Genomic DNA, 17,500 nt, shown 5'->3' with positions numbered 1-17,500 from the left:
GTGATAATCCCTAATGCTAAGTTCAAATCACTTCAAAGATCTCAACAGAAAGAGCACATACACGTCAAGTTATGTAGGGAATGGGACTTTATTGTTCTGCTGTAATAGAACGACTGGAAGAATCAAACATGAGACGGAGGAAGATAACAATTTAAGAACTTAACAACATGATATATAATTCAGATTCAACAACCTTCCTAAACATGCTAACACTCAGCATGAAGACAAATTCATAGTGGAAAACAGTGAATTATCCAATAGCAAGCCTGTACATCAACAAAATCTACTTAATCCAAATCTGACAAGTTTTTCCTGTGCCAAACCAAGCTACACACTGGGATTTGTGAGGTCAGCTGCTGAAGCGAAAATATAGAAGCACGGGAAACACATTACTTAACCTGTTCTGTGCAAGTAATGGCTATGTAATGCAGAATTTCCCAGTAATTGACATTATAACAAGGCTTTAACCCTACTTCTGAGGAGCTTTAGGTTTTAACCAGCAATGCACGGAACCAGACAAGCAAACAAATGCTTGGTTTACACAACTTGGAGCATGATGACCACATGGAGTGCTTATCCTTGCCAACCAGCATCTGTGCCCAATCATGTTATAACAAGAAAAGATGCCAACCATAAAAATTGAGTTAATTCAGCATGGGGAAAAGACCTAACCAGACTTATAATACTTCTTAATGCTACTTCTCCCAAAGACTTGGATCAGCATCTTGCAACAACTGATTCTCCATAACTACACCTTATAACACAAAACCTGAGAAAATAGCTTCATTTCATCAAGAAGGAAGCTACTCAAGTCAAGAAGAGCCCAATATTCTAAAAAAAAAAAAAAATTGCAGGGTATGAGATAACAACCATCTATGTCACATAAAATACACAGTTAGAAATCCTCACTGAAAGGAGTACCTCTGCATCAGTAGTAGAAAATTATCAGTCCTATAAAAACATAACACAGAAACCAGCAGAGGGATACAACAAAAAGCCTGAGTTGTTAACTTCTCAGGCATGTGCCTTTGGCCTGTCGGTCATGGTCTCAGATAATTTTTGTAATATCTTTATATTGTTAACTGTACAAAATATGTATGCATCTTACAAATTATCAAAATGCTTCTTAGGAAACATAAATATATTCAGTTTGAACTCTTAAAAAGACTGGAAGTAGAAAGAGAAAAACTTCTTACCAATAGATGGATCATTCTCTAACTTTGCCCCGCGTAGTTTACGAAGAGTCACACAAGCAAGATTGGACAAATACATCAAAAAGGACTGATTCTTCAACTCCAGCAGACTTAGGCCCTGAAAGAATATGAAAAGTAAACTAAAAAAAAAAATGTATGTGCATGTGTTTGTGTACATGTGGGTAAAACATGGAAAGTAAACACATTTAATCTTTCTGCTGGGAAGGTGTGATATACACATAATGCCACTGTAATTTTAAGTCTTCAATTGTCTTTATACATCATAACCCCACAAAAACTTGAGATTTTTTTTTTTTTTACATTTTAATGACATCAGAGTAATCAGAATGTCAATATTAACAGTAACAATATCCATATCATTAACATTGAAAAAAAAAAAAAAAAAAAAAAAATCAAGGAACGTACAGATAAGGTGAGCTCGTGCCACACGTACTAACAGACTCCCTAATGGCTGAGAACTTATGAAGTCACCTATGCACAATAAAATTCACAGTGGCCAGCACATGTACAAAGGATTATTTTTCAAAGTTCCTGTCATATTCCTCCCCCATCTACTCAAGTTCCTTCCCCATCTAAAGAGTCAAGTAATCAACCTCATTGTTCTGCTTCAGTGACAAAATCAATTTTTCAAACAAAATAATACATGAGATTTTACTACATTAAAAAAAAGGAAAATCTTCAATTTCACTTGCCCTCAAGTTGGTTGTGAATCACCAACACAAAGTAATGTGAGGAAAGATACCTTGATATAAGGGGTTGCTGTAAACAAAGGGGTAATATAACAGGGAAGAGACTGTACGGACAAGTGCAAATTGCACTGTACAGGTACAATTGCTGACAAAAGTTGCACTTGTAGCCAGACTGTGAGAAAAATGCAAATCATCCTTCATCAACTGTACATGTTTTTGTTTGTTTCTCTCTCTTATTCAATCAGGAACACAAAGACATAACAACCATGAACATACCTTAGAGGAGTTTAATTCATCATTTTCAATCTTTTCTTTCAATGCAAGGAGTCCAACAGTAATATTATTGATGTTTGTTGTCAGATCAGCCAGTAATGCAACTCCCCTAGGCAAATCTGATGCCACAATTGCATTGATATTATCCTGTAAAATAAGAACTTTAAATAAAATTTGTCTAAAACAGAATTCTGACTAAACAGACAGGGAATAATATCATGAATAAAGCAAAAACACATCTACAGGGAAGGCAGAACAATAAGGAGGTAGAGCAGATTTATATTATTATCATTCTGCTTGTCGAAATAATTACAGTTCCATATATATATACAGGAGTAAAGCTTATTACCAGATATAGTATTATATATTGTCACTTGCTGAAGCTGAAGCATGATATGACAATGGGGTGTGTAATAAGTATCTATGAAATTAAGTATTTAAAGTACTTTAAACGTGATTGTAAACAGTACAATGAGTGAAGTATAGCTACTGCACTTCAAGCAAGGCCAAAAATCCCTAATGTATTAGCAAGGTAGTTATATGCCTACTATAAAATAGCATACATATACATGGTAGAGATTTGGCAGACACATATGTAGTGCATGTGGGCTAGATCACACACATGATTATACTTGGATATGCAACTGTCTAATTACTTTTTCAGGTCACTCGTTATTACCTAATGTAGTTTTACTCAGTTTTCCATCTTCACAAGTCATATTTTCAACATGTCAAGCCTGGTGTGCTGTATACTTTACAGAATGCCATATAATGCTCTGAAAATCATGTTTTCGGCCACTTTTTATACTGCAATCAAAACTGATCAGTGTAGTAGCATTACAATTCTATTGTAGCTTGTTTTGAAAGATGAGATACATGTGATGGCTCCCAAGTCACCACCAGGAAGTCAATTAGTCAGTCTATGTGGCCGTGCATGATATCAACCTTTTCTCATGTTTTGGGGGGAAAAAATTATTTTTTAATGCCATGAATACTGAAACTGTTATTATTATCACCAACATTATAATTATCATAATAATATTAGCAATACTAATTGCAATATATATATTTTTTAAATATTTCTAAATATCAAGGAAAAGGGTAACCAAGTGAGTATGTAAGAATTGTAGCTGACTACTTATAGAGCAATCTATGTGTATATACAATGAATAAACTGAACTGAGAGTAGGCATAGCACGTGCATACATTTCTTAACCTAATGCCACTGCTGGCATTAGGTTAAGAATTGGCTTTTTACATCAGCCTACATCACAAGAATTAAGTGTGAATGATGTCAAGGCTTTTTCAGGGTATATACTCCCCCTTGTTCTGAAGATAAAATCTGATGGGACATACCCTTGGCTGTAAAAAATAAAAAAATTATAGGACCAGGAAATCCTAGGACAGGCATTTAACACTAAGGTAAGTTATACATCAAAATGTAATAAGCAGAAATTTATTACAAAAATATAATCACCCTTTCACTATAATTGGAATGCCAGTAAAGAAGTATATTAATTATAAATAATCACACATATCTATCATTCAAAATATCATATTCATCTGGATTCATATTACTAAAGTCATAAAAGTAAATAATTATACAATTTCATTTGTTAAATAGCTTCCATACCTTTCAACTGCGCAGCACAGTTGTTGTTCTAATCAACTAAGCACTGTCATGAATAGTCCCCCCCCCCCCCCTTCCTCTCTCTCTCTCTCTCTCTCTCTCTCTCTCTCTCTCTCTCTCTCTCTCTCTCTCTCTCTCTCTCTCTCTCTCTCTCTCTCTCATAGATGCAAACCAGTGGAACACCTGTTCTTGCCCAGGTACTGCTCCATCCATACTGAAATAGTTCATGAATTTTTCACGAACCACTTCAGCCCCATCTGATGAACATTCATAATGGCCTTCATCCAAAGTTAAAAAGGACTCTTTCTGAAGTGTTATGCGTGGGTGACACTGGCAGACCTCCACAACTTTTGTGGATGAAGTTGTTCAGAATGCAGCATGCCATGACCACAGCTTCTATGTATACCAAGGTTGATAGGGGATTGAAAAATTCTAAATGCTGAAGCCATGCTGTCAAAAACCTTCTCAATCATTGTACAAGCCCTGGATAGCCCGTAGTTAAATATCTTCTTAGGATGATCTAAATCTTTCTGGATGAAAGGTATTAGAAAATCTTCCCACAATGAAGAGGCTTTGTCACCAATAAATACATATGGGAGCTCATGGTTGGAATCAGAGAGAAAGTCCGATGGTTGAATATGCCGACACATTTCGCTGAATAACTGATAAAATTGAGTCTCACCAGTCACTCCTCCATCTGATACCCTGCCATTCTTTCCAAAGAATCATGATGAATTCATAATCGCTATTGACAATGGTCATCAACACCATGCTGAAACTTCCTTTGTAGTTGTAAGAAGTGCATTCCAGATCTGGGTGGAGGAGTGATGAGGACAAGCTTGCCACCACAAACTGTGGGGAAAAGTGCAAACTTTCTCAAATCCCTCGGCAATTTCTATCCAATCTTGCTCACTTTCTGGAAACTGAAAAAGATAATATTACTGATATGAGCCAAATATAAGAATCCACACATGCATATAAACACACATACGCATATGCACACACACAAGCACACATACTTGCACCTGTATATACACACACATACAAACTTGACTTAAAAAAAAAAAAAAAAAAAAAAAAAAATATATATATATATATATATATATATATATATATATATATATATATATATATATATATATATATATATATATATATAAAACATATATATATATATATATATATATATATATATATATATATATATATATATATATATATATATATATATATATATATATATATATATACATACACATATATGTATATGTGCGTATTTGCTTATGTGTGTATGTGTGTATGTGTATGTGTGTCACTTGCAAGCAAATACCACAGCAAGGAATGTAACTTGCAATCTGAAAGAGGTACCTGGTGATAAAGTGCCATACATTAAAAAAATAACTAATATTTTTCTTGACAAAACTGGAAAAATAAATCTAAATTCAAACCTATTTTCATATTCCCTGAAATAATTCACTGTTTATTCTTATGTTACAAACTTCAAAAGAAAAGCAAAAGTGTAAATTTTACTCTTAGTTATTGGAACAGGTATATGCATGATTTCTTGATTGTATATAAATATTTTCTGTTTCAGTTATAATATAGATATTAAGTATGGTACTGAAATGGTTAGTTCATTTCCCTTCTTATAACTACACAGGCGTGAAATCTCTCTTAATACCAGATACATAAATTAGACTATTCAATACAGATATTGTCTACAAAATTTACAGTAACATAATGCGATGTCTATGGATTAGATTTACAGAGTTCTGGTTGCACATTGCAGTGTGGAATTCTCACTCTACCCAGAGCAGGGTAAAGTTCACGACCAACAGGTGGGGGCACTCAATGCTTAGTCTGTCTAATGCCTTCTCCTGCCATAAATACATGAAGTGGGGTCACAGGGGGCATAGTAGAGTTTGAGAATACCACACTGCACATGTATGACCAGTGCACCAAGAAAGAGTCAATTGACAATGCATTATAATAATGTAAATGTAGGCACAGCCTATTAACTGATTCTATGATACTAATTGCTTACCTTCACATACTCCTCTTGAAGAGAATCCCAAATGGCTTTGCATGTTTCTGGAATGATCCTTCCCAACGACTGTGCTGAAACTGAAGTCGTAAACAGCAGCTCTTCATATGTCTGTCCTGTCGCAAGACACATATGTGTGGCTTTCAGTCTATCGTGGCTGAAATGGATTTCCTCATAAGCATGTTTTCCTTGGTGATGCTCGGTCCCATGACTGACAGTAAGTGGAGACACATGCTCTGGTCCATTCTTAAATTATTGAACCAGTCCTCCTTTTCGAGTTTCAGTTCTGCACGAATGTCCGAATGTGAAATCTTCTCCCGCTTCATCAGCCAGTCTTCCATCCACTTTTTCTTTTCCTTTTCCCTCTTTCTTCTTCGCTCACTGCTCAAACACCTGCTGTGGCTAAGCATAAAACATCTATGTCCTCACGGGAGAGCGCCATAACCTATTTATCTGACATCGACTCTTCCTGGGACTGAGGCCGCGTCAGCACTCTAAACTGAATAATGTGTGGGGATGCTTCCCTTAGTTCAATTCGTTAGTTCATTTCTTTCCTGAAGTTAGATATGGCTGGCATCAGGCTTGGAAGGAAAGAAGAAAATAAAAACAATAATGATTGGCTACTTACGTCCATCTTCGATTGATCTATCATGACCATTTGTACTTCAAAATTGTCCACGGACTCAATGACATTTACGGCTCCTGTCGTAAACCCCAGCAGTCAACAATGAGACTGGCTTAAAATGGGCTTCCGTAGTATTTACTGACACACGTGCGTTGTTTCTCTCGTCCCTCCTTCGGCTGCTGCAATGTTTACTTTCTGCGGAGATGTCGTACTAAAAAGGAAAGTGTTGTGCCGATTAAAAAAAATGTTTTTCTTGGTCTCAGTTAATATTTCGTTGCCATTAAATAATACTGATGATATTTGCTATACATTTGATCCATTAATGTGAATAATTTTTTATGTTGCTGATGAAAATATTCAAGATTCATTAATAAAAGGCCTTTCGGATATCAGATGCTTGTTCCATCTATTTAGATGAAGGTGAAAATTTAATAACTATTTCAAAGACTTTGTGTCTAATCCTTTTCTTAATAATGCAGTCTATATCATCTGAGATACACGGACAAATTAATTTCCATCGCTAATAAAAATTTCGGATAGTTATCGTGCAAATAAAGTTGTGCTAGTAAATAATAAGGATTGTGTATATAACATTTTACAATGACTAAATTTAACAAATACGTAAACAAGAGAATCACTTGAAAGTACCAAAGTTAAACCTTTTGATCTGCTTTATTATCACGAATCAGTCTTTCTTTTTAATATTCAAGTAAATTGCACCATAGTGGTATTTTTGTACGCATTATCCCTTAACCAGCCTTAGGAACACAACAACAACAAGACTTAAAATTTATCTCCTTATTTTTCTAATTTCAAGATGAAGTTCAGAGGGAAAATGACGGATATTATGTGCATTAAGCAGTTTACGAGTAAGGTTCTTACTGATTCAGTAAAGTGGCTTAAATCACGCGAAAAAAAAAAATGGAAAAAGAGACTAGTGTCAGTCTTTTAAATGTCGAGTAAGATTTTAAAATATAATTCTCACGTAAATTACAAGTTTTCGAGATGCTCTTAATGAATTAAAAGAAAAAAATGTTGGTGAATGCTTAGTAGACAGCTATTGCGTCTTTAGATTTTTTTTGTAATATATACGATTTGTTGGCCGTTGCTGGAGTGCAGATAGTCATGAAGAATGAACTTTTTTAGAATTTATAATGTGTACCAGATTTTATCATTATTAAATGTACATTTTTTTTCTCAATCCATATCATCTAAAAGTAGGAATTGAATAACTTTATTATGACAATTCAAGTTGACTAAGGTGCATAAGTAATAGGCCCAGTAAAATGTAAAGCCTGTTCATTTACGTTAAAGCATGTTCATTTATGTTTTACCAACAGTAATTAACATAATTACAAAGCAAACGTTTTGCAAATATTCTCCACAAGATTTAATGTCAAGTTTACCAGCTGATTTGAAAGCCTAGGTTATTTCGACCCGTTGGAAAGAGGTAGTCTATGTCGGGAAGCTAAAGATAACCTCAGATGAGAATACGATGATATTAGTCAAACACCAGTGAGACTATAGCTCAATATCTGTTTAGAATATTACATGAATGAATTCACATAGATTAATTAATAGTGTGCAAGAAATGTATATATCTCTTTTTATTTGCCTGATGGCAATGATTAGCTCTTGATTATTTGTTTAATAAAAAAAAATATATATTACAAAACTCATACACCCCCCCCACACAAAATAAATATAATAAAATTATATATATATATATATATATATATATATATAATTATATATATATATATATATATATATATATATTATATAGATATATATATATATATATATATATATATATATATATATATTATATATTATATATATATATATATATATTTATATATATATATTATATATTATATATTATTATATATATATATATATATAAATTATATATATATACTTATATATATTATGTGTGAGTGTGTGTGTGTGTGATTATTATTATAGTATATTATGATATATGTTAGTGTTTATTGATTATTTATTATATATAGTTTGTGTGTGTGTGTGTGTGTGTGTGTGTGTGTGTCTAGCTTACTGATAAAAAAATAAATCTAAAAAAAACAAATCCTACATCATATTTTTATAGTGAGCTAGTAATAGGAGAAAAGGTTAGAAGTATATGCTAAGCACATTTTATTCCACTATTTAAAATATATTTATTGATATGATTTCATATTTTGCAGTCATTGTAAACACTGTGGCAAGATTAGCCAAAGTGTGTGTGCTGCGCATCACCCCACAGAAGGTATTCTTCATCATAAATGATGCGGGTGCTGTTGGCAGTAGCCCTGGCCTGTGGGCGGAACTGGATCAAGGTCATTTCTTCAACGAATTCAACATGGAGGGAGTTTCGGAGGAAAACAACGAGATCTTCCTTGAGCTGCAGCCGGGTGGGTAGAGACCTCAGTTTGTGTTTTGTGTTTAAAGGGTTTAAGATAACAGGTAGTTGGATATTTAAATGTTAGAAAGGTAGTCACAATACCTTTTTGATTTTTTCTTTTCTCTTTTCTTACGTCTTCTCATGTTCAAATTCAAAAAATTCCTATGGTCTGTGTTGGAAGGTCAGCAGTCTTGATACTTAAGATATTAGGCCCTGGCATAATGTCAGGCAGTCACTAGCTAAAAAAGCACACACACACACACACACACACACACACACACACACACACACACACACACACACACACACACACACACACACACACACACACACACACACACACACACACACACCACTTACACTCTCTTTCTCTCTTTCTCTTTCTCTTTCTGTCTCCCTTCCCATCCATCCATCCATCCCTTTCCCCCTTCCTTATTCCCTTTTTCATGTCTTCCTTCTTACCTCCCTCTCATCTTATATCCCTTCCTCTCCTCCTTCTCTCTCTTTTACACACACAGTCACATTCATCAACTTATTGCTGTTTTGAGTAGTGGTAGTAAATATTTAGCCTTATGCCCACCTTATGTACAATGTTGAATATATCTTTATACACAAAACAGATATGGCTTAGTCGGAAGTATTTCCAAATGGACAAGGAGTTGCTATGGAATTATTTAGTCATCTTTTTAACAAATTGGCCTGTAGTCGTCCAGCATTATGGTTTGACTTATAATGATTGCAGATAAGTTATCAAGAACTTTGAATTCCCTCAAGTCGTCCCAGTCTGCCCGTAGTGTGAAGATCAAGCTAACCAGAAAACACAGTCCTTGTCTAACCTTGGAGGCTGAATTGGTAGGTAACAAATATTTCACTTATGTTTGTATTTATATTTCTGTCACTTTTCTCTCTCTCTCACTCTCTTTCTTTCTTTCTTTCTTTCTTCCCTTTCCTTTCTTTTTTCTGCTAACATCTTGATTTTGATAAGGATTTTTCTTTTATGTATAATACTAGTGAAGCTAATGAAAAGAAATTCATTTGTCTGCAAATTTGATGAGAATGCTAATAAAAATAAGCCTGCTTGCTTTTTCATAGTCTGGCTTTTTTTCTCTACTTCTGTGGACTCGTCTGATGTCTTTCCCTTATTATCCCATTTATTCCCAAAGCCATCGCTCTCTGTGCATGCAAGGCTTGTGGTCCATGACGTGCCAGTGCAGCTGATTCCTCGTCGTCAGTGGCACATATACCACGAGCCAGAAATGCCCGAGTTCCAAGCTTCCGTATATCTGCCTCCCCTCCGTCAGTTGAAGCATGTAATAGAGCGAATGAAAACGCTGTCCCCTTATGTGTCCTTATCGGCAAATAGAAGAGGGACGCTGGTGGTTGGAGTCACCACAGACACAGTCAAAGTTTCTACTCATTTCAGGCATTTACCTATGCCTGTTTGGGGTAAGTCATGAGAGAGACACTGATGTGTTATATATGTTTAATTTCTTGCAAAGTGCACTTTGTGGTTTGCAGTGCTGTATAATGTGATGATTCTTTTCTTCTTTTTAAAAAAGTATTAAGGATTTAATTAGGGTTAGAAATGTATGTATGGGTATATTTGTCATCCATCTTTGAATGACAAGTATAATTTATGATATTTCTCTCTCTCTCTCTCTCTCTTTTTTAATACTACTATGTATCATATATTGGCACTTTTTATTTTAATGAGTTATGTCTTAGTAAGTAATGTAGATGAGGATGAAAAAACAAGGCTTTACTTTCTTTCTTTCTTTCTTTCTTTTTTCTTTTTTTTTTTTTTTTTTTTTTTTTGTGTGTGTGTGTGTGTGTGTGTGTGTGTGTGTCAACATTTAAACAATGTGTCATTTGATGTAACCACTATGACTGGCTTGATGAGAAAGCTGTGTGATATTTCCCATGTAATTATTTCACAGAGGGTCAGGAGGACAGCAGGGTGTCAGCACCAGAAGAGCTGCATACTGCCACAGTGGACATCAAGAAGTTAGCACTGTTTTTGCATGGTGAACAGGGAGGTCCTACTAAAGTTATATGCAGTAAGTATATTAGAGTTCTGTTTCCTCTTCCTAATTATTATAGGATGGGAGCCATTGTTTTCGTCAATGATATTTTTTGATAAAAAAAAATATATATAAGAACAAAATGTTACCACATTTCTTCTTTGTTTTTACAATTTGAATTATCTTCCTTATTTGGCTGCATTGTTTTTGACAGATAATATGTCAAATTAAGAATAATAATTTCCAGTACATGATTTTCTAAATAGCTAATATGTATATTTTCTGTTTATAGATATTGTAGAAGACCGTACAATCCACCTGTTCCTCATAAACGATGATGTAACACTTCAGTATTTCCTGCCAGCTGCAGCTAATACATGATGTCTTTCCTTCTATGCATGTGTGTGCATTAGAGCTATATTGCTTTGATAGAATATACTAGTCAGATATGTACCTATTTTTCTACAAATTTTAGGCACTTTGGTTTTCATGAATAGGATGTATTTTTTTCCATTTAAAGTTAATATGTGTAATTGATTTGTATATTGATGTACAATTACAAACACATTACAAAAGCAGTGTGTTTGTTTTCTGTAAAATATGGCAGAGTATTTATGAAGGAAGTATTTTCAATTCTTCCAATTGAAAGCTAATTAAACTGAAAGAGATGAGTTCTAGCATGACTGGATGCTTGAGGTTATCATTAAATACCAATATCGAAGACACAGAAAGAGACAACTGTGTATCCTGCATTTGAAAGCTGCCCTGTAATGATTTAGCAAAGTTAATGTTTGTCTGAGGTGTACTAACTGTATACAACACTGTTACTGTTTACAAAAAAATCCTGAGTCAATTTTATGAAGATTTGAATAGTAATTTGTGGAAGATAGTCAAAGAAACACCTTTTGTACTAAACCACTCATTTCATTTGTAACCTTAGACATACACATACAAAGCAAGCACATAATATGAGCCACTTGAAAATTTTATCCATAGTCACCCCCACACGTCTAAATCCACACCAACCCCCACACCTCTACACATCTACACTGGCACTCTCACACCCTCTCATAACCCCAAGCACATTCTCATGTATAATACATGAAGGAGTTTGTGAGAGTAACTTTTCAATATTTTTAGCTACTGCTAGAGGATGATAACACCAGCAACAGGGAAAATATTCTTAAAAAATGCAAACATTTATTAATACTTTACAATGGATTACACAAAGTGAGAAGACATCAATAACATTAAGAATTCATGAAAGATACATCATTTGGCATTTGGGTGACTTATCCTAACTTCTTTCTTTTCTAAAGGTGATAAGTTTGACACAGTTTTAAGTTTCTCAAAGTATTATGCAGTATAATTAGTCTTGTTTTTGCAAAACAACAGCCTGCCTTTGTAGCAGAAACAGTATGTAACTATGATTATTTCATCAAAGAGCTTTTCTGATAATGTATTGCAATTCTTGCACTTGTACAACTTTTGTAACAACATACATAAATTTGTTATTAAAATAGTTAATCTATATTTCTAATCACCTTTGGGTTTCTGTTTTGAGTTAAATGTGTGAGAACTGATTACCAGAAGAAAAAGCAATTATTTGTATTTACTCTTCATATAAACAAGTCTGGTTATATATTTACTTTGATTTCTTTGCTAATTTGGTTTCAGGTTTCTGAATTTTGATGAAATATTCAATAGTTACAATGTTATGATTAACAATAATGATATGTATACTGATTTAATAGAAGGGTAATTGGCTATGCTAGATATAAAGTGTGGTTCCTATTAAATGATACATCAAAATCATGTTGCAATATAAATTCAGAAATTACTTTATCACAATGTTCACATGAACACACATGAGTAAAAGAGTTTAGAAACAATATGATAATAGATATAGCCTTAATAGGTTACATATATTAGTAAGAATTGCAAAATGCGTTGTGAAGATCCGTGTGAATATATTTATTTGTACTATAAAATTGTATATTTTGACAAAAAAAAACAAACAGAAAAAAATGAAAACAATATAACCTTCAGTTCACTTCTGTGATTATTATTCATATTCCCAGTAAGGTTATGCAATATTACTCATGACTATTAAAAGGAAATATAAAGAGGAAGAGGGGTGAAATTGTAAAGTAAGGTAAGAATTGTGCTTAACATTAAGTTAAGCACAGTGCTCCCTTCTATTGCTTTATCAGTTGTACTAAATATAATAAATAAAAATTGTGGGAAAGAACTACTATACAGGAACAAAAATATGATTAATTATCTTTCCTTTAAACTGGAACATTTAAAATAAAATGTGAAGATGAGGGATAGGCTCAGACACATATAACTAAAAAAATATATATATATTTTATATAAAGAGGAAGTGGACTGACCCTGAATAACAACCATATAAAGTATTAAAAGACAAAGGCAGATTGTGCCACCAGATGGACCTGGCCCTTGGGCAGTGCCTGGTTGTCTGGTCCCTAAGTCTGCCCTTGATTTGAAGTTAATACCAATTAAAAGAGTGATAGAAAATAAGAGGCAACTGTGAAGGTCATAGTGTAGTTTGAAATAATAACATACTCCAGGGAACCACTGTATTTTCGGTAAGTGAAAAAGTGTACATGGTGAAAACACCAGTGTTTTTATATTTGTCCCATTCTTAGTTATGAAAGTATTTATTGTTGGATTTTCAAGAAAAAATAGTATAAAAGAAGCATTCCCCAAGATTTACTTTAACTATGTATCACAGATAGTTTTCTGGAGTAAAATCCAGGTAAAGCATTTCTTAAACACATTCATACACCACATATATTGCAGGCTGGATCATAATGACTGTGTAAGGACAATATAAGTGCAAGTCTGTAATTAAGACGGTGTGAAGAACTTAGCTCTTATCTTGGATATGGTGAAGAAAATGTAGTCTGGTCTAATGACATGACGTTAGAGAAATGTACTTAATCCATTCAGTCTGTTATCAAGTGGAATTTTTAATCACTTTACATAAATATTATCTACAAACAACAACAACAATAAGATCTTATCCTGCAGGAAACTCTTACTTACTATCATTTAGATTTGGGCAGTTATAAGTAGGCCATCATAATAACTGTGATTTTTAGAGAAAAAGCATTAATGAGAAAGACCTACATAGCGAATACAGGAAATATTAACTGACGCATTTTAATTAAATCTAGCGGTATGCCTTGTAGTAGGCACAGTTCTGGCCAGCCCGTCCGGTTCTCGGGGCCCATTTCGTTCGTGTACTGCGACGTGTTGAACGCTGAGGGGGGAGGTCGTGGCTTAATGGGTTTGCTTGTCGGCGGATTGGTTGCGTGCGTGCGTGCGTGCGTGCGTGTGTGTGTGTGTGTGTGTGTGTGTGTGAGTGTGTGTGTGTGTGTGTGTGTGTGTGTGTGTGTGTGTGTGTGTGTGTGTGTGTGTGTGTGTGTGTGTGTGTGTGTGTGTGTGTGTGTGTGTGTGTGTGTGTGTGTGTGTGTGTGTGTGTGTGTGTGTGTGTGTGTCTATGACAGGTCGTGCGTGCGTGTCTATATGAACGCCTGCGTGTGTCCCTGCGCTCATGGATACATAAATACGGAAATACAGATGACACAAAACAACATCAGTAAAAATAGTTCAGATTCACAGACCGCACTGAAAGAGACCTGAACCCTACCTGAAAGACTGCTTTTGACATATCCCACCAGGTTGTTGCTGTCCGAATACTGGTACATGTACACGAGTCGGGGGATGAAATCACTCGTGTACGAGATGACCAAAGCCTGCCGTGAAATAATACAAAAAATATCAAGAGAAATCCCTATCAAACGCAAATGTCACTCATCTCTAAAACAAGACAATTTTATGAAAGAAAAACACGCTAAAGGGCAATATAAGAGCCACAATATTGCTACTTTTCCCGCAAGACTTATGGGCTTCGTAAGCTCGATGGAGACTTACGTTCGTGACGACAGAGAAGTATGTGATGCCTTTGAGGATCGAGTACCAGATGCCGATGTCCTGGATCCTCTCGGCGCGCGGTCGACGGCACTGCGTTAGGTACTTGAAGGCGTCCAGGCGGATTTCGATGAAGTTATTGATGAGGGCGAAGAAAGGAGCCAGGGGGAAGGCGGCCACGAACATCGTCACGAACCCGTACTGGATCACTATTAAAAGGAAGAAAGGGAAAGAAGTGAGCATCGAAAGTATGCTCATGTCTGTGGATCTCATACTCTGGCCAACGTCATATCCAGACCATTATTCACAATCAGAGGAATACCTAACGTGTTTTTTTTTTCGATGATTCTTTGAAAAATCCTATTGCTTTTCCTCTGTTTATTCAATGGTTCGCTGGCGTATGGAACTAAATTTTTTGTTTACTTAAGGACAGTGGATAATAGATAGTTACTGGAAACCACAAGACGATGACCAATCGTCTTCTGTAAATTGAAGGCTATGTTGTAGTTCGAGCTAAATTATAAACACCTACCATTAGAGATCTACGCCTATTGGTTAGTACAATCGGAATGGCGTTTTTAAGACTTGCCTGTTCTCTAATTCACCAAGACTGTCTATCCTATAAAGAAAAAATCAGTTAAGAGCCGCAGAGATAACAGAGAGCAGCGCACTGACCCATCTCGAGGTATTCGTTAAAGAGGGAGAGCCTGGTGTAGGGGGCGAGGTCGTAGTCCTGCTCCCAGCGCGTGTAGGCTTCGCTGAGCTGGTTATCGTGGCCAGTTCGCTTGTTCCACCACACGCGCAGGATCCTAAGGGAGGTGATTGTGAAAAATTATAAGGCTAACTTAAAAAAATCCAAGATTTAAACACCTTTTTCCAGCCTTCGAGAAGAGAAACGGCTAAAACAGAGAGTCGACGATATTGATTATTCCTCTCTTACTCACGGCCAAAATATTTCGATGATGTTGTTGAAGAATTGCTTTCCCAGCATGATGATAATGAGCTGGACGCACAAGTCAAAGAAGCACCCGGCAGAGTCGCACATGTCGTAACGAGCCTTTGCGAATAAGTTCCTTCTCACTTCTATGTCTCCGGGGTGGTACAAGAAGCGACCCTGGGGGGAGGGGAGGAAGGTTATGCTGGTGGGCTGTGTTTTCAGTTGTTTGCGTATAAGGCTACAAGGATAATTTTGCAAGGGCTTTATCTTGAAGGACTGTTTGAACCGTTATGCAAATATCTTATTAGTTTATCAAGTTTACTCAATTTTTCCTCTCAATGTGAACCTAATTAAATGCATTCACGCTTCAATGACCTCTCCAATGGGCCTTTGTAGTCGCGATATGAGAACTGATATTGTAGTTACTTTTTGCTTTTATTTGTCGTTTTTAACTACTATTTGTGAAATATAACTGCAAAGACCAACTTAGGGGATCATAATCAAGATAAAGGCCGTTCTCTATCACCTAGAAGGAGGCGCTTTTGCTGAAGATGAAAGCATGGAACTGTACCTTGAAGAACGCAATGTAAATGAGCGAGGCGTAGTAATTGATGAACTGGAAAATGAACATCTTGAGAGTGAAAGAATCCTCGTACTCCGTCTCCGTCCGCGGAACCTCCAAGCTGGTGAGCCACGCAACTAGTTTCTCGTAGACCTGGAATTTAGAAGGTTATGAGAAAACGTTATTAGAAGTGTTAATTATTAAACACTAAAGTAAAAAAGGGGAGGGGATAAGGTGTGCAGGATGCATGTCAGTGCAGATTAATGTTATTAGCACAGAGATTATGAGTGAATATTAGAGATCTTTGTAAAAGGATGATAACGATGAAAGTGGAAGACTCCATAAATCCTCCTTACTGTGAATCATATTACAAAAGCAGTAGATTAAAAAGCAATAAACAGGAAAAAAAAGTTTGGACGTACAAGAGACAGTGAAAGTGGGTTCAGGAAAGGCAGAGACGGAAATAATTTCAGAGAATATTCTAATCATGTCAGATGCGCGAAGAACAAAAGAATCGCGACGAAGAGACATCGAAGAGAAACCGGGAAGAGTAGAGAGAGACATCAAATAGAAACCTAGGAGAAATACAGAGAGAAACCGCCACAACACTCACGAAATTGAACATTATGATAAGCACGAGGTTGATGAAGGCGGCGGTGACGGAGGTGGCCAGCTTGGCGTTACGGCGGATGAAGTCGGAATCCGTCTGGTATATCGCGAGGCCCACCGCTATCCGGTACACGATCACGCTGAACACCGACGCCAGCATCACGAACAACTGACGAACGATAAGCGAAGTGTGAATATCACCTGCGGGTACTTTTAAGTGAGTTCCAGTAAAGGCGAATACGATACGTCCTTCTTTCAATATAAAATACCCTGAAGAAAGTAACTATATTCACCATCACAAGGATGACCGAATACGAGGCGACGTAGCGAGAGATTTTGTCCATGAGGGGCATGTAAGGCTCGGGTTTGTTGGTCACCGGGTTGATCCTCGTCGTGGTGACCTTCTCCTCGTACTCGGGCCGCAGCTCCTCCTCCTCCTCGTAGTTCTCGAGGTCCCACTGCCACTGGATCACCGACTGCTTCCGCTTCCACAGCTCCAGGAACATGGTCGCTAGGGGAGGGAGATGGGAGA

At 36.0% G+C, this 17,500-nt stretch overlaps 3 protein-coding genes across 3 annotated transcripts in view; 1 reads left to right on the top strand and 2 right to left on the bottom strand.

The window, feature by feature from the left end:
• Positions 1 to 6,679, bottom strand: part of LOC119581191 (neuroguidin-like) — a 12,632-nt gene extending 5,953 nt beyond the window's left edge. Inside the window, exons 1-3 of the mRNA XM_037929585.1 lie at positions 6,479 to 6,679; positions 2,180 to 2,323; positions 1,197 to 1,311 (exon numbers count right to left, since the gene is read on the bottom strand). Coding sequence (XP_037785513.1) covers positions 1,197 to 1,311; positions 2,180 to 2,323; positions 6,479 to 6,508 — 289 coding nt within the window. The 5' untranslated portion in view covers positions 6,509 to 6,679. The remainder of the gene's footprint in view (positions 1 to 1,196; positions 1,312 to 2,179; positions 2,324 to 6,478) is intronic.
• Positions 6,680 to 7,222: 543 nt separating this feature from the next.
• Positions 7,223 to 12,914, top strand: LOC119581190 (checkpoint protein HUS1-like). The gene is made up of 6 exons (XM_037929584.1): positions 7,223 to 7,344; positions 8,683 to 8,889; positions 9,622 to 9,731; positions 10,043 to 10,325; positions 10,817 to 10,936; positions 11,193 to 12,914. Exons 1-6 carry the CDS (start codon positions 7,293 to 7,295, stop codon positions 11,279 to 11,281), a joined length of 861 nt encoding a protein of 286 aa, XP_037785512.1. The 5' UTR covers positions 7,223 to 7,292; the 3' UTR covers positions 11,282 to 12,914.
• An 860-nt stretch (positions 12,915 to 13,774) lies between these two features.
• The window catches only part of LOC119580728 (anoctamin-4-like), a 42,853-nt gene continuing 39,127 nt past the window's right edge, over positions 13,775 to 17,500 (bottom strand). The window contains exons 10-18 of the mRNA XM_037928825.1: positions 17,262 to 17,479; positions 16,973 to 17,137; positions 16,369 to 16,512; positions 15,805 to 15,974; positions 15,536 to 15,669; positions 14,864 to 15,069; positions 14,580 to 14,685; positions 14,057 to 14,189; positions 13,775 to 13,835 (exon numbers count right to left, since the gene is read on the bottom strand). Coding sequence (XP_037784753.1) covers positions 13,775 to 13,835; positions 14,057 to 14,189; positions 14,580 to 14,685; positions 14,864 to 15,069; positions 15,536 to 15,669; positions 15,805 to 15,974; positions 16,369 to 16,512; positions 16,973 to 17,137; positions 17,262 to 17,479 — 1,337 coding nt within the window. The remainder of the gene's footprint in view (positions 13,836 to 14,056; positions 14,190 to 14,579; positions 14,686 to 14,863; positions 15,070 to 15,535; positions 15,670 to 15,804; positions 15,975 to 16,368; positions 16,513 to 16,972; positions 17,138 to 17,261; positions 17,480 to 17,500) is intronic.

This window comes from Penaeus monodon, chromosome 14 (genome assembly GCF_015228065.2).
Source record: "Penaeus monodon isolate SGIC_2016 chromosome 14, NSTDA_Pmon_1, whole genome shotgun sequence".
Classification (NCBI taxonomy): domain Eukaryota; kingdom Metazoa; phylum Arthropoda; class Malacostraca; order Decapoda; family Penaeidae; genus Penaeus; species Penaeus monodon.
This window is presented reverse-complemented; position numbering and strand designations above follow the sequence as displayed.

Excerpts from the sequence above, each read along its gene's own strand:
- LOC119581190 (XM_037929584.1), top strand. The coding sequence starts at position 7,293 with ATGAAGTTCAGAGGGAAAATGACGGATATTATGTGCATTAAGCAGTTT. Across the intron at positions 8,890-9,621 it reads CTTCCTTGAGCTGCAGCCGG|ATAAGTTATCAAGAACTTTG; the intron begins GTGGGTAGAGAC and ends TAATGATTGCAG. Across the intron at positions 10,326-10,816 it reads TTTACCTATGCCTGTTTGGG|AGGGTCAGGAGGACAGCAGG; the intron begins GTAAGTCATGAG and ends ATTATTTCACAG.